The following is a 13620-nucleotide window of genomic DNA, read 5'->3' as shown; positions in this document are numbered from 1 at the left end:
TTGTATATTGTGAAAGATTTCTGTGCAATTGAAAAAGGCTAACAAAGCAAGTTCAAATAAGAAGCCAACATGTTTTCAACCACCAAGTTCATTAGCTGTCCAAACCATTGTTTGAAAGACAATATATTCTAGATAGCAAACTTATTTCAAGTCTAACGTATGGAAGGACTACATACACACTAATGCAGCTATCAGCAAAGAAAGAAGCTGTAAAATACTACATTTTTCTGTTTACAGAGTAGATGTGTTATGCTTAGCACATGTAGTCTGACGGGAATAAGTCCACTGAACTGAATGATCCTTATTTTAGTAAATACATTTTTTGAGTACAACCTTGTCTAGAGATCTGTCCCTTTGACTATGCCTATGTTTATTGTTCTTCAAACCTGTTACAGTATCTCTCTAGAGCATGAATTAAGTAGCCAAAGTTCAATAATACACAAACTAACAGAATATTCAGAAGCTTATCTAATCCATGAATGAATTTTAGAAACAGTATCTGTCCCAAATCACCACAGGTCCACATTTGTAATTGCAAGGCAGTTAAAAAGTTTATTCTGTAAAACTCCCAGGCTAAAACAAGCATATAGGTTAAAACCCCAGTCTGTCCTTTTATAAACTAAGTCACATTACACAAGTATTTCTATTCATTGAAAGCTGCCTTTGTCTCACTAGCTAACATGGAGACAGAAATATCATTTATTGGAAATAACTGGTTTCAGCAAGCTCTACTCTTCATTGACTTGTCTTGCACAGAAAAATACCATTATTGACAGCTTAAGGAACAACTTATTCAATTAGTTGGAGGCAACTGCAATAAAATCATCTCAGGGAGGAATAAACAACTTACAATGAGCATCCTCCAAGATCTGGTTTTTAAACTTACTTAATGGTAATACCAGCCTTAAAACTACCAAAATTGTTATCTGACATTGTATGGTCAGATTTCCTCTTGCCAGCTACTTATTAAAGCAGCATGTAAGTCAACAATAGAGGCATTGGAGGGTGTGTGTGTGTGAAACAACTCCAGATGGTGGCCATGTGATAAAAGCCCTTCTCAAAGTTCATTGTGCATGCAATGCCTGTAAAAAAGAGATGGGATTTTCACTGTGGAACTGCGATCTTGACTTTTCTGAACCCCACTATAGATGCCGTTGTTGTTGCCCTACATGTTGTTTTAACAAGTAATTAGCACAGCAGATATTTTTAGCTAAAAGATTCCAAAGAGGAGACAAGCTCCTCCACTCACTATTTACACTTGGACCAGAATGGTGGCGAAAGCCATGGTTACAATCTGAATCAGTGCCTGCTCCCACTCCCCGGCTATTTGAAGCTATACAAAGCTATATGTCACATGCAGCTTTACCCTGCGGGCATGTGAGCAGTGATATTAAGAGACCAATCGGCAAAGAGAGTCATGCTTTTAATGATTATATCAGAGGGGATTTCAACAGCCTTTTTAACCTGATAATTCTTCTAGTCCAGCCTCTCAATTGTGTAATGGTGGTTCTAGAACAGTGTTTCTCAACCTTGGCCACCTGAAGATGTGTGGAGTTCAACTTGAGTGTTCTTGAGTGTTGTCCTCCTACATTCCAAAAGATGTTGTGATTTTCTCATCTATAGCAGATTGACAGCTGGGTAACAGGTTAATACAGCCTCTCAACCTGGGCTCCTCCAAATATGCTGAACTGCACCTCCCAGCATTTCCAGTCCACACTATCCATTGTGAATCTCAAACGTGATGGGTTGGGAAGGCTGCATTACTGTGTGACAAACTCTAATCACACTGAGAGGCTCTCTTTTTCCTTCTGTCATTCGTCACTGTAATTTTTGCAAGTTCTTACCACAAGGCTTAGCTTCACCAGTCCTGCCTGCGGGTGCACAAAGAAATTTGGTTATGACTTAACATTCTTCTGAAAAACACAGCAGAGCTTGCCAAGAGAATGCATGTTTTGGAGGAGAACCTGAACTATACTGTGTAGCCCATAAATAAGGTTTTCTGAGAAGAGAGTGTACTCAGCACCGCTGATACAACATTTATTCATGTAATCCTGAATACACAGTTCACAAAGAGAATAACATGTCCCTTTTGTGTGAGCAGAGCACCATGTTGCTGGTGCATGCTATTTGATCTATGCTCGTTACTTCATCTCCCCAGTGAGGATGGCTGGATAAATCATGTAAATCATTCTTTAGTTGGTTAGTACAGTGTGCAGACTGGCAGCTCTGGTTTATTTCCTCCTAAAACAAGAAAGAGTTGGAAGCAAAAACAAGGGATAACTCCCAATTCTAGCCAGAATTCTTGATTTGTTTACATAGCCACTTCTACAGGATCAGGAAATCAAGCAGCAGTGATCAAGCTTAGCATGACATATGAATGTGACTTGTGGTTTAGTCTGAGTCTTGCAATGCCAAGAAAATAAAATCATAGAGTGATATGCAGGCATGTTTAGAAGTATCACAAACTACATGGAAAGATATTTATGTGGTAAATATACTCAGGTTATTATTCTCTGAAAGAATGCTCTGTGTTAAGGAACTATGGTCAGAAATAGGGCTACAAACCACTTTAGGTGCCAGATCTACAGTATTAATGCTCATTTTTCATTAACGATCTCACCCCCACTCTTCCAAGTGCTATTCAAATGCTTTTAATGATGATTGTTAAGATGGAAAACATGGAAGATCTGATAGCCCGTCTTTCACCATTCTGTAGCCATTTTAAAATGGACACTTCCTAAAGTTTAACAATGTAACACATGGTCAACGAAACTACATGTTATTAGTCCATTATCTTAAAAGAATCACAATATTTCTCCATAGCTTTCTGCCAGATACTGTGTTATATAAACCAATATTGCAGATTTCTCTGCCTCCTAAAGTTGTATGTGGAAAGAGTTACAACGGTCTTCTAGCTTGTTTCGGATGACTACTTTAGGACACTTCTATCACTACTAGGTAGGCCTTACAGAACTTTAACATGGGAAGCAATAAGGGTAAGTCAGCTTTCAGGTCTGCCAGCAATGTAACTACATTAGAAGCCTTCTGTACTTTAGCTACTGTGCTATCTTTGGGCAGAAAAAGAAGCATGTAACTGGGCCATACAGACTTCAGTCAGAAGTGAGGCTGTGCTGTTTGTTGGCAGGGCCACAACTATGGGGGGGGGGCAAGTGGGGCATGTGCCCCGGGCGCTGAGCTGGGGGGGTGCCAAAATGAGCACGGAACCCATGTTTGTCCTGGGTGACACAGACCCTAGTTGCAGGCCTGTTCGTTGGAAATGTTCCCTTGGTGAAGGAACTTCTTACCATCTTTGGTGGAGTTGTGACAAGGCTAAAAAATTCTGGGATCAAATATATGTCAATATTCAAAAGATCCTTAAAGTGGACTTACAAAAAAACCGAGAACTGTTTATCTTGGGACTGATGAAAAAACAGCTTGAGGAACAACATGGGACTTTGCTTTTATATATGATTACAGCAGCAAGACTTTTATATGCACAGAGATGGAATGATCCACAAATACCTACAGTGGAGGAATGGATGATAAGATCGATGGAACTGGCCAAATGGTCAAGTTAACAGCGTTGATAAGAGAAAATACTGTGTCTGGATTTGTTTCTACTTGGCAACCACTTTTAGACTATTTGCTTGTGTCTGAAAAAAATGAAGCTTTGATTTTGGGTTTTGATGATGAAATGGTCTGATTTTATAGAAATAATGTTATTAAGGTTTAACCAATGATAAGAGACTATATTTTTATTAATATCAATAAACAGATTATCTGGACCCCTTTCAGTCAGGTTTCAGGTCTGGTTATGGGGCAGAAACTGCATTGGTCTCTCTTATGGATGATCTCTGGCGGGAGCGGGATGGAGGCAGTGCATCTTGACCTCTCAGTGGTTTTCGATACCATCGACCATGGTATCCTTTTGGGGCGGCTCAGGGAGTTGGGGGTGGGCAGCGTGGTTTTGTGCTGGCTCACCTCCTTCCTCCAGGGCCGGTCTCAATCGGTGGTGATAGGGAGTGAGAGATCTGACCCTCAACCCCCTCTGTTGTGGGGTGCCACAGGATTCGGTTCTCTCCTCTCTTATTCAACATCTACATGAAACCACTGGGTGAGATCATCCATCATCACGGGATGAGATATCATCAGTATGCTGATGATACCCAATTATACATCTCCATTACTCGGGTGAGGTAAGGGATGTGGTGTTGGCCCTTTCTCGGTGCCTGGGGGCTGTGGGGGCCTGGATGGGGAACAACAGGCTTCAGCTGAACCCTGGTAAGACGGAGTGGCTGTGGGTTGATGGCTCCTCTGCTTCTGGGAAATTGTCATCTTTAGTTCTGGATGGGGTTGCACTGCCCCCAGACAGACCCGGTGCGTAACTTGGGGGTTCTCCTGGACTCATGACTCCTGCTTGAAGAGCAGGTGGCAGTCATGGCCAGGAGGGCCTTTGCACAACTTTGGGTTGTGCACCAGTTACGCCCGTTCCTGGAGCGAGAAGCCCTCCGAACAGTCACTCACGCCCTGGTTATCTCCCATATAGACTACTGCAATGCACTCTACACAGGACTACCCTTGAAGAGTATCCGGAAGCTTCAGCTGGTCCAGAATGCAGCCGTGCGGGCTATTCTTGGCGCCCCTAGATCAGCGCATATAACACCTTTGCTGTGCGAGCTGCACTGGTGCCAGTTTTCTTCTGGGTCCAATTCAAGGTGTTGGTTATCACCTTTAAAGCCCTACATGGCATGGGACCAGGCAACCTGAGGGACCATCTCACCCGCATAACATCGGCCCGTGCCACCCGATCATGCAGAGAGGACACGTTACGGACCCCGTCTGTAAGAGAATTTCATCTGGCGGGGCCCAGGAAGTGGGCCTTCTCTGCAGTGGCCCCTGCCCTTTGGAACATCTTGCCCCTGGAGGTGAGGCAGGCCCCTTCACTCCTGACCTTCCGGAAGGCCCTGAAGACTTGGCTCTACCGTCTCTCTTGGGGCAGGAAAGTGGGTAGCCATTTTGGGGGGTGGCTTGTGCCTTAGAGCCCCTCCCACCGGACTGGCATCTTAGAGCCACTTGGATTTTATATTTATCTACATTTATTTATTTATTTCTCAAATTTAGCCACCGCCCATCTCCCCCAGAAGAGGGACTCTGGGTGGTTTATAATAAAATTACATTGTATTTTATATTGGTAAATTGTTTATTTATTGGATTTTAATGTTATTGTTGTGGTTTAAATTTTATTGTAAACCGTCCAGAGTCCCTCTTGGGGGAGATGGGGGGTAAGAAAATTTGAATAATAAATAAATAAATAAATATTTGTAAATGCATTTATATCTGTATTAGAGAAGGTTGGAAGTCGCTTTCTTTTTCTTCTAACTTTGCACTTTTATAGTTTTTTTTTCTTTAGTTCTGTATTCTGTCTTTTCTATATTCTATATTTTGTATTTTAACTATACTTTGAAAATTAATAAAGTTCTTTGAAAAAAAAAGAAGTGAGGCTGTGCTGAAAGCTATCTTATGTTTTCCCAAATAATTACCTTTGACAAATACACTCAAGCAAGATGACCTTGATTTGCTTCAGTGAAAACATTCACATCACAAGGCAACGTGATTCTTTTAGTACAAGCAAAAAAGGAATGTAATTTGTTTTGACGAAGGACTTCAGGTTGCCTTCTCCTTGTCTCTTGGATGCCACTTATCAAAATCAGAAGAGACATCTGAATGGGTGTTGTGCTTCAGTACAAACCACTCTGGGCTCTGGTGTGGGCCATGCTGGAGATGGCAGAATGATGTGCTCTCCAAAATGGCTCATCAAACATTGAAGTGAGCCATGCCATATGAGATGAACAGCACATCCTCTACCACATCCTCTATTCCTCCTGTCGAAGGAGGAGATGAGTGACTTGTCCCCTTCAGTAGTTGCCAAAAGTTTTCCGAACAAAGTGAAGCAATACAATTGTTCTCCTTTGCTGTTAGAAGTAATATCATGATGTTGGTTTGAAAATCAGCCCTGGAAGTTGGTTTGGTCAAGCTATAACTGAAAAGAAGCACTTCCCCAAAGGTTTATACAGCTCTAGTGAAAATTACTTCAATTGTTCTACCCCACCTTCAGGGTACTTTTGAATATGTTTAGATGCCAGGTTTTGAACTCACTGCAGCCCTGAAAGTAGAAGAGAGCACTGATGTTGTTTTTTCTGTTATCTATGTCCTCATCATTTTGCAGTAAACTTCCTGATCTAAAACATCTCATATGAGTTCCCTAATAATATTTTCCCTTGGAATTAAATGAAACATGGGAAGTCCAAGAGGCTGCAGACCCAAGACAGATAATTGTATAATGAAACAAAACATTCTCATACAAAGACCCAAAAGAAAAGTACATGCAACAATTTTTCATTGACTGCTGGTCTCATGGGCATTTTCTTCCCTTTAGGGAAAAAGAAAGAAAAGCAATTGCTTATCTATCAAGTTAAAGAAGATTGTAATTTTTAACACAGCACTAAAACAGTTGATTACTCAATTATTTTTATAGCTATTTATATAACGCCATCTGTCGATATGATGCTTTACAAAAATAGAGATTTATAATCCAAACATGGCAGCATAATTTGACAGGAAAGGAACTGTGATTGTTTCAGTCATAAATTCTTTGGCTTAGTTATTATTCAATGGCCTTTGTTCTAGTGTGTTTTGAAAAGCAATTCACCTTCATTTCTTTGTTGGGTGATATTTCAGATATCTAAAATCTGGAATTATCAGTGTGATAGTAAAGAATTTGAAATGTATGCTTAGGCCAGCTGTAGGTGCAGGTGGTCTTCTTTATAATGAAATCCTCTGTAAGTCTACTCAGCAATAAGTTTCATTGAGATCAGCAAAGGTTTAATCCTAGCTAAATAGTTATAAAACTATTGTATTCATCAGATATATACTGTAGAGTAAGCTATGCTTTCAGTGTGATTTCTACGATTGACTTTAATCAGCTCTGCAATTCCTTCCTTCCTCCAGTGTATATCCTACTTTTCCATTCATCAAGACAGTTGACATTTTAAATGTGCAAAAATACAAGAAACAAAACATAAACCCAAGACACTCAGAACTACAATACCATATAGCCTAAAGATATATAAACATGAGAGATGGCTGTCAAGTTTTTCATTTTATGTTTTTGTTTTTTGAAAGATTTCCAAACAAAACATGCCTATAGAACAAAATTAGATTTTTAAAAAATTCCTACACCCTGTCCCGCTCTATGCTTAATGTAAACTTTATAGTAGGGCCAACCGATCTGGGCTGCAAAAGTCCAGGTAACTACAAATTGGTAGCAAGGATTTCAGAGTTTTCTGGATCTCTTGGCACCTGTCTATACTTTATTTCTGCAGCTGAGATCTGTGTTTTAGGATGAACCATGAACAGTAAAGGAACAATCAGTCAAGAAACACTCCACAGACCAATACTTGGTACAGCAGCTATGAAGACCCTGGTAAAGATATTCAAAGGCAGTGCTGTGTCTACACCTACAAAGATCAAAATAGTGCAAGCAATGGTATTTCCCGTGACACTCTACAGAAGCGAAAAATGGACTTTGAAGAAGCAGGATAGGAAATATATTGACACTTTTGAACTTTGGTGTTGGAGAAGACTCCTGAGAATACCATGAACAGACAAGAAAACAAACAAATGAATTGTTGAACAAATCAACCCAGAGTTTTCACTCAAGGTGAAATGACCAGACTCAAATAATCTTATATGGGACATATTATGCAAAGACCTAGCTCTCTAGAGAAGGCTGTAAAGCAGGGAAAAGTAGAAGGAAAGAGAAGAAGACAACCAGCAGCAAGGTGGATGGGCTCAATTACAGTAGTGAATGTACTGTTGGAAGACTTGAAAGACGAGGTTAGGGACTGATCATCATGAATTAAAATCTATCTATGTGGTCACTAAGAGTTGATACCAACTTGATTACACACAATACATGAATCAATTGTTAATATAATCCATGCTCACATACAAGAGAAGTAAAAGTAATGTATATATCTTTCAAAGCATGGTAAGATTCAATGCTATCTCATTCTTTTATGAATACTGTGGAATATTCAGTACTGTTATGTGAATGGCTACTGTTTAGTTCTTCCTGGACCTCTTACAGTTCATTTCCTTCTTAAGCTCCTTTTACCTTTTTTACTTCTTCTCCTCATTAAAGAAGGGTAAATATTCTGTTTCTGGATAATGCACCATATGTACAATAAAGTGGATATTAGTCCATTGAAAGTTTATGGAGTAATAAAGGGGAATAATAAAGAAATAACCTTTAAGCTGCCATAACATCTTTGTGTTTCTTCACTAGAAAAGGCCAGCACAGCTACCCCTCTGCATTTTTTTTCAACTTCACTTACTCTTACATCTTAAAGAAGAGAAATGATTCCACAGAATTGCACATAATGACAACTGTATGAAACAACAGCAAGGCATGCAGCAAATGTCCAGCCTCAGAAGAAAGGCTAAACAAATGAGTTAAATTACAAGTCATCAGTCCTACGGATTAGACCAGATCAGGAAACTGACTCCACAGGAAGACTAGAATTATATTTTACTGAAATAGGCTGTACTAACAGAATCTTGCAAGTCTTGTGTTTTCCCTTCCCCCCCCCATCACTGGGAGTTAGTGGGGAGCCATTCTGAGTCCCTTTCTAATACTTTCCCACCTCCTTGGGTTTAGTAGATGTTTCTGCACCTGTTGTGGTTTTGATGGCTTCTGGATGGTCTTTCCAAGGCCATTTCCATGGCTCCCTACACAAGTGTAGACTAGTCTGCTGAAATGCCATGAAGGAATTATGACAAATAAAGGTTGGCAACAATGACCAATTTATATTGTTAGCTTTATTTAGGCTATCAAGGTGTCTGAATAGGACACTGGAATAAATGTAGGAAGGACAAGTTCTAGCTCAGTGTATTCTGTCTCCTTGGGCTTGCTGTGGAATTACTAGTCATGTTTCCTTGAACTCAAGTAGACTGCTTTTTTTCCAATCAGTTGGAAACTTTTGCTCGTATCCAAGACAATTTGAATAGAAATTCTGCTCAATAAAGGAGGCCAAAAGGAAGGAAGAGCTGGCCTGCACAGGAATATTGGAGCTGGAACAAGCAATCATGGTCTGACTCCTCTTAGTTAGTCTTCCCCAACTGGACACCCTCCAGCTGCCAACCCCCAGAATTCCCTAGCTAGCATGGCCATTGCTGTGAATTCTGGGAACTGAAACTCACACATATGAAGGGTGCCCAAATTCCCAAAGGCAGCTCTTATATGAGTTACAGTATCCTATTCATAAGACATGAATAGGGCTTGTATGATGCTAAAAATAAGTTGAACAGCTCAAATGAATCATAAATGAAGATTTTTCACTATTCTGAAAAGCATTCTACTAGTGCCTTTTCATGTGTCTGGCTGCCTCCATATGAAAATGTGTTACCCAGTTCACACAGTGTACTAAGTGCTGGATAGAAAACCTGCAGCGCTAAACTCTTTTGTGGGTATTATCCAAAACTTCCTCTGGTTGAAATTAGAGATTGATATCTTGACGTTCTGAGATAGGAAACATATAAAAACTGTAATGTAAACCCTAAAGTAATTTTAATGATGTTTAAAAAACAAGGATCACTCCCCTCTGAAAACCAAGGAAATCCCAATCCCACTCGCTGCAGCTTTTCCCTCTTCCAACCCCCCCCCCCGCAATAATTTTGAAACACACCCCAGAAGGAAAGGTTGTCCCCTTGCACTATGCCCATAAGCCATGGGTTATGATTTAGCATTTTGTGCAAGTGTTGTTAATGATTAGGCAAATCATGACACAGTGGGATGCTTGAACCCAGTCAGGATGTACAGGAGTTAAGCTGCAAAGCCTGATAATATTTGTTTATACAGTTAATTATACTTCTTATACCACCAGTTGGTCCACTCTGGTAGCAAGAGTGGTTTTTGGCTTTGCTTTGGGGTCACATCTTCCTGTTTTCAAAAGAAAGCAGTTTGGTGGTACTTCTAGATCAGACTGCTGACCTTGGCTGATCCCACAAGGTTAAAGAGAATCAAAGCTAATTAGTACCTGAATGGGACTCCCAAGGCTGTAGGTGAGACTTTGACAGGAGACATCTGAGGAGAAGTCACAAACTACTTCCATTGATTGCTAGGAAAACTAAACGGATACATCCACCAAGTGTCTAGGAATTCAACTGAAGAAGACATTTTAGGCCACCAACTACCCAAATGTCTTAGTGGTTCACAGTAACAAAGCCAAAGTTCAAACCAGAGATACTAACATCCAATTTCAAAAACTGTTGCACAAGTAAAAGCCTGTTTAAAAAAGATGTGGTTTAGGGCCTTTTAAAAATCCAACAAAATGGTCAATCCCTTCAAGGGAAGCATTCCAGAGACCTCTGGCAGCTGCAGTGAAGTTTGTTGAGCCCAAACTCTGGCAAGAGAAATAAGCAGCAAGTGTAGCAAATAAGCCTGCATAGGAAGCCATGCACAGCTTTAAAAATCAAAACCCTATTTTGTAATTTGCCGGTAAACGAAGTGGCACGTACAGCGTAGGTGTGATGTGGTCTCTCGGAAGTTTCCAAACGAGACATAAAGATAGGTCAGCCCATTGCAGGTGCCAAGCCTAGAGCCCGCCAGTTAACGCACCATGGGTTGAAAGGTATTTTCTTCCAGGAAGATACATCACTGCCATATCGGCTGAAGAGGATAACGGGAACTCCTTATCATTATTATTCAGAGGAACTAGATAAAGTCACTGATCTAGAAGTACCACCAAACTGCTTTCTTTTGAGAACAGGAAGATGTAACCTCAAAGCAAAGAAGAAAAATTTTGTAGCATTGGTGGTGGAGAGAGGAAGGAAAGAGACTTAATTCCTCTTTTCTCATTTAATTGCGTGACACCTGTCAAAACAGTTTTTTTCTATTTGGCTGAAGATTATTTCCAGCTTTTATTTTCATGAAATCATTGCCATGCCAACTTTGCATGCAGACACACATTCTTCTAATGATGCCATTTTAGTAAGAAGAAATCACAACCGGCTGGGCACAGAGTTTACTTCCATTCATTCATTCATTCATTCTTCATTCATTCATTCATTCATCCATTCAACTCAATTACAGGACTTTCCATTAACTGACTGCAATCAGTAGCAAAAAAGGATCGGGGCCACTTCCTCCCACTCTTGCTTTTGAACGCTCTTCTCTTCTACAGAATCATTTCTCCTTCAGAATGAAATTTCATTTACAATTTCATTATTCCAGCCCACCCTGTCAGGGGAGGATGGGAGCGCTAATCCAACGTAGGACATCGGAGAAGCCTTGTTCTGCTCCATCAGCTGCATCATAAACCTACTTGGAAGGCCTTCCCACCAAAATTCTTTGCTCGCAGTCTCAAGTCAAGATATCATACCTCTAGTGAGCACAAGGCACACTCAGGTTGAATGCCCAACCCAAACACAGGTTCCTGAATTAACCCATTTTGGGGGTCTGCACAATATACCAAGCTATAAAGTAACCCAAACAGCCGAATTTCTACAAAATGCTATCTCACACACACACAGACACACACACAGAAGATGATTAGTACTAACCAAGTTTAGTGTACTGAAGGCAGCACTGAGCCATTCACTGATCTGGTTTGGCACTGCATGTGAATGTAGCCATAATGTCCCCTATCTCCGTGCTCCAACCATGGCCGAGTTATCTGACACTGGCTATGGAGTGAAATGAGAAGACTGAGCACAGAGGGAATGCCACAGGGCTATGCCCCAATGTATACAATACAGCAGAGTAACAACCTTTCTCACACCTTAGGCCAAGAGGGAAAGAGACAATAAACTTGTCTTCTCTGCCTACGATCCTTCAAATAATGCACTAGACAAGTCTTCATCCCCATTTCCCCCAAGCCAGATCACAATATTGTATACATATATATGATTTCAGGCGTGGGAGATCGCATTAATCCCAGCTAAACCAAAGCCGCACCAGAGAGACATTCGGCAGCCTGTCACGGTTCCCCCCATCCTCAGCTCCGTCGCTTCCCTCCCTCCACCTCCTTCTCTAAAGACTCGGACAACCCCCACCGGGGAGACGACAACGCTCGGGCAAAAACAAGAAAGATCTTCGGAACGCACCCAAGATGTTCCCTCGTGCTGGCGGGCTCGCCTTTTCCCTCTTTCTTTTCCGTTGGGCCTCGCCTGCTCCGGGGGATCTTCAGCATCCACCAGCCAAAGCAGGGAGCCAGAAGACCGGGGGTGGAGACAGAGGGGACTCCCCTCCACGCAGCTCACCCACACAATGAAGGAAATTTCGAAGGAGGGAGGGAGGGAGGGAGAAAGAGAGAGAGAAAGAGGGAGGGGGAGAAAGAGAAGGAGAGAGAAAAGGCGGCGTTTGGAAACTGGAAGGTCAGGGCAGCTTCGCTTGTCAGATTTGGAGCCTACCGGAAGAAATGAGGCTGAGGGCGATCTCCCTCCGATCGGCTCCACGCAACTTGGTCGCCGTTGCCTCTCAGTAGCGTAAATTTTATCAACCAGAGGCAGCCACCTCTTCCTTCTCCCCTTCGCCTCTCGGAGCGTGACCTGCCTTGGCTCGTCGGTCCAAAAAAAGAAAAGCAAGCAGATTTGTTCTCCCTGGCCGGGCAGGTTAGAGGGTAGCCTGAAAGTGCCCGCGGGAGCGCGTGCCTGCGGCTGCTGACCCGTCAAAATGACAGGCGTCCTTGATGTCTCCACTAGCCCGCACCTAGGGACGGGGTCAGAGCGGCTCCTTCGAGCAACCGGGAGCTGCCATCCACCGCACTGTTCGCGGCGGCGGCGGCGACGACCGTTCCCCCGCTACCTCCCGCCCGAAGCACCTTCGCGCCCACAAGGGTGCGCGGAGATCCTGGAGCACCGAGGGGTGGGGCTCCTGCGGACGGTTCCAGCGCAAACCAGGAAGAGCAAAGAGAAACGCGCGAATGTAAACACGGGGGGAGGGGGGGGCGGGCGGACGGAGCGAGCCGTTCTCTTTGTGGTGTGGGGGGATTAGGGGTCAGGAAAAATGCCCTCCCCCGTCCCCAGGATGTGAAGTCGGCAGCTATCCCTAAAGGACTTTGGGGCAAAAGTGCGGGGCCCACTCAGTAGAGTGACAAGGAGGGCACCTAAACAGAGCGAGACAGGCTGACTGAAATAAGTGCACCCGCGCTCGCGGTTACGTAAAAAGAGCTCCCTCCTCTGTAAAGTACAGAGTTCAAGGTTGCATCACTGCCTCCCTGTAGAAGGCGGGAGGTTAGACCATAAAGACTAAATAGGTGTTTCTTTTATACTAAAGCTCCATTCCTGTGATGTCTCCTCCGGTAAGCTCAGCACAGTGCGAAATGAGGGGCTGGACCGTGTATGCCTCAGAAGACCGTGGTTCTTGCTACCTTGGCCAGTCAAAATTTGTCTCAGTGCCAAGGACTCTAGTTCACCAGCTGTGATGCCCCCAGGAGATTCGAGCAGCTACTGCTCTTCTTGCTGATGCCTTATATGTAAGATGCACTTTGATCCTTGGGGCACAGCCACATAGCCACCATCCCCAGTGCAAAGACACTCCTGCAACTGCTTGGGCATGAT

The 13620-nt window shown here is 42.6% G+C and overlaps 1 protein-coding gene across 4 annotated transcripts in view; it reads right to left on the bottom strand.

Moving 5' to 3' along the window:
• MBP (myelin basic protein) overlaps window positions 1-12787 on the bottom strand; it is a 157555-nt gene extending 144768 nt beyond the window's left edge. For 2 of the 4 annotated variants that reach the window (XM_063299025.1, XM_063299026.1), the window contains exon 1: window positions 12472-12787. Coding sequence is in view for 2 of the 4 variants with exons in the window: in XM_063299023.1 (XP_063155093.1) it covers window positions 12166-12251 (86 nt within the window). In the remaining 2 variants the exon portion in view is untranslated. Of the gene's footprint in view, window positions 1-12165; window positions 12267-12471 lie in introns of those variants that run through there. The other 2 variants (XM_063299023.1, XM_063299024.1) reach the window with 1 other exon arrangement.
• Between the last annotated feature and the right edge of the window lie 833 nt (window positions 12788-13620).

Source organism: Candoia aspera, chromosome 3 (assembly GCF_035149785.1).
Source record: "Candoia aspera isolate rCanAsp1 chromosome 3, rCanAsp1.hap2, whole genome shotgun sequence".
NCBI classification, from domain to species: domain Eukaryota; kingdom Metazoa; phylum Chordata; class Lepidosauria; order Squamata; family Boidae; genus Candoia; species Candoia aspera.
The sequence above is the reverse complement of the archived record's forward strand: the minus strand, read 5'-3'. Positions and strand labels throughout refer to the sequence as shown.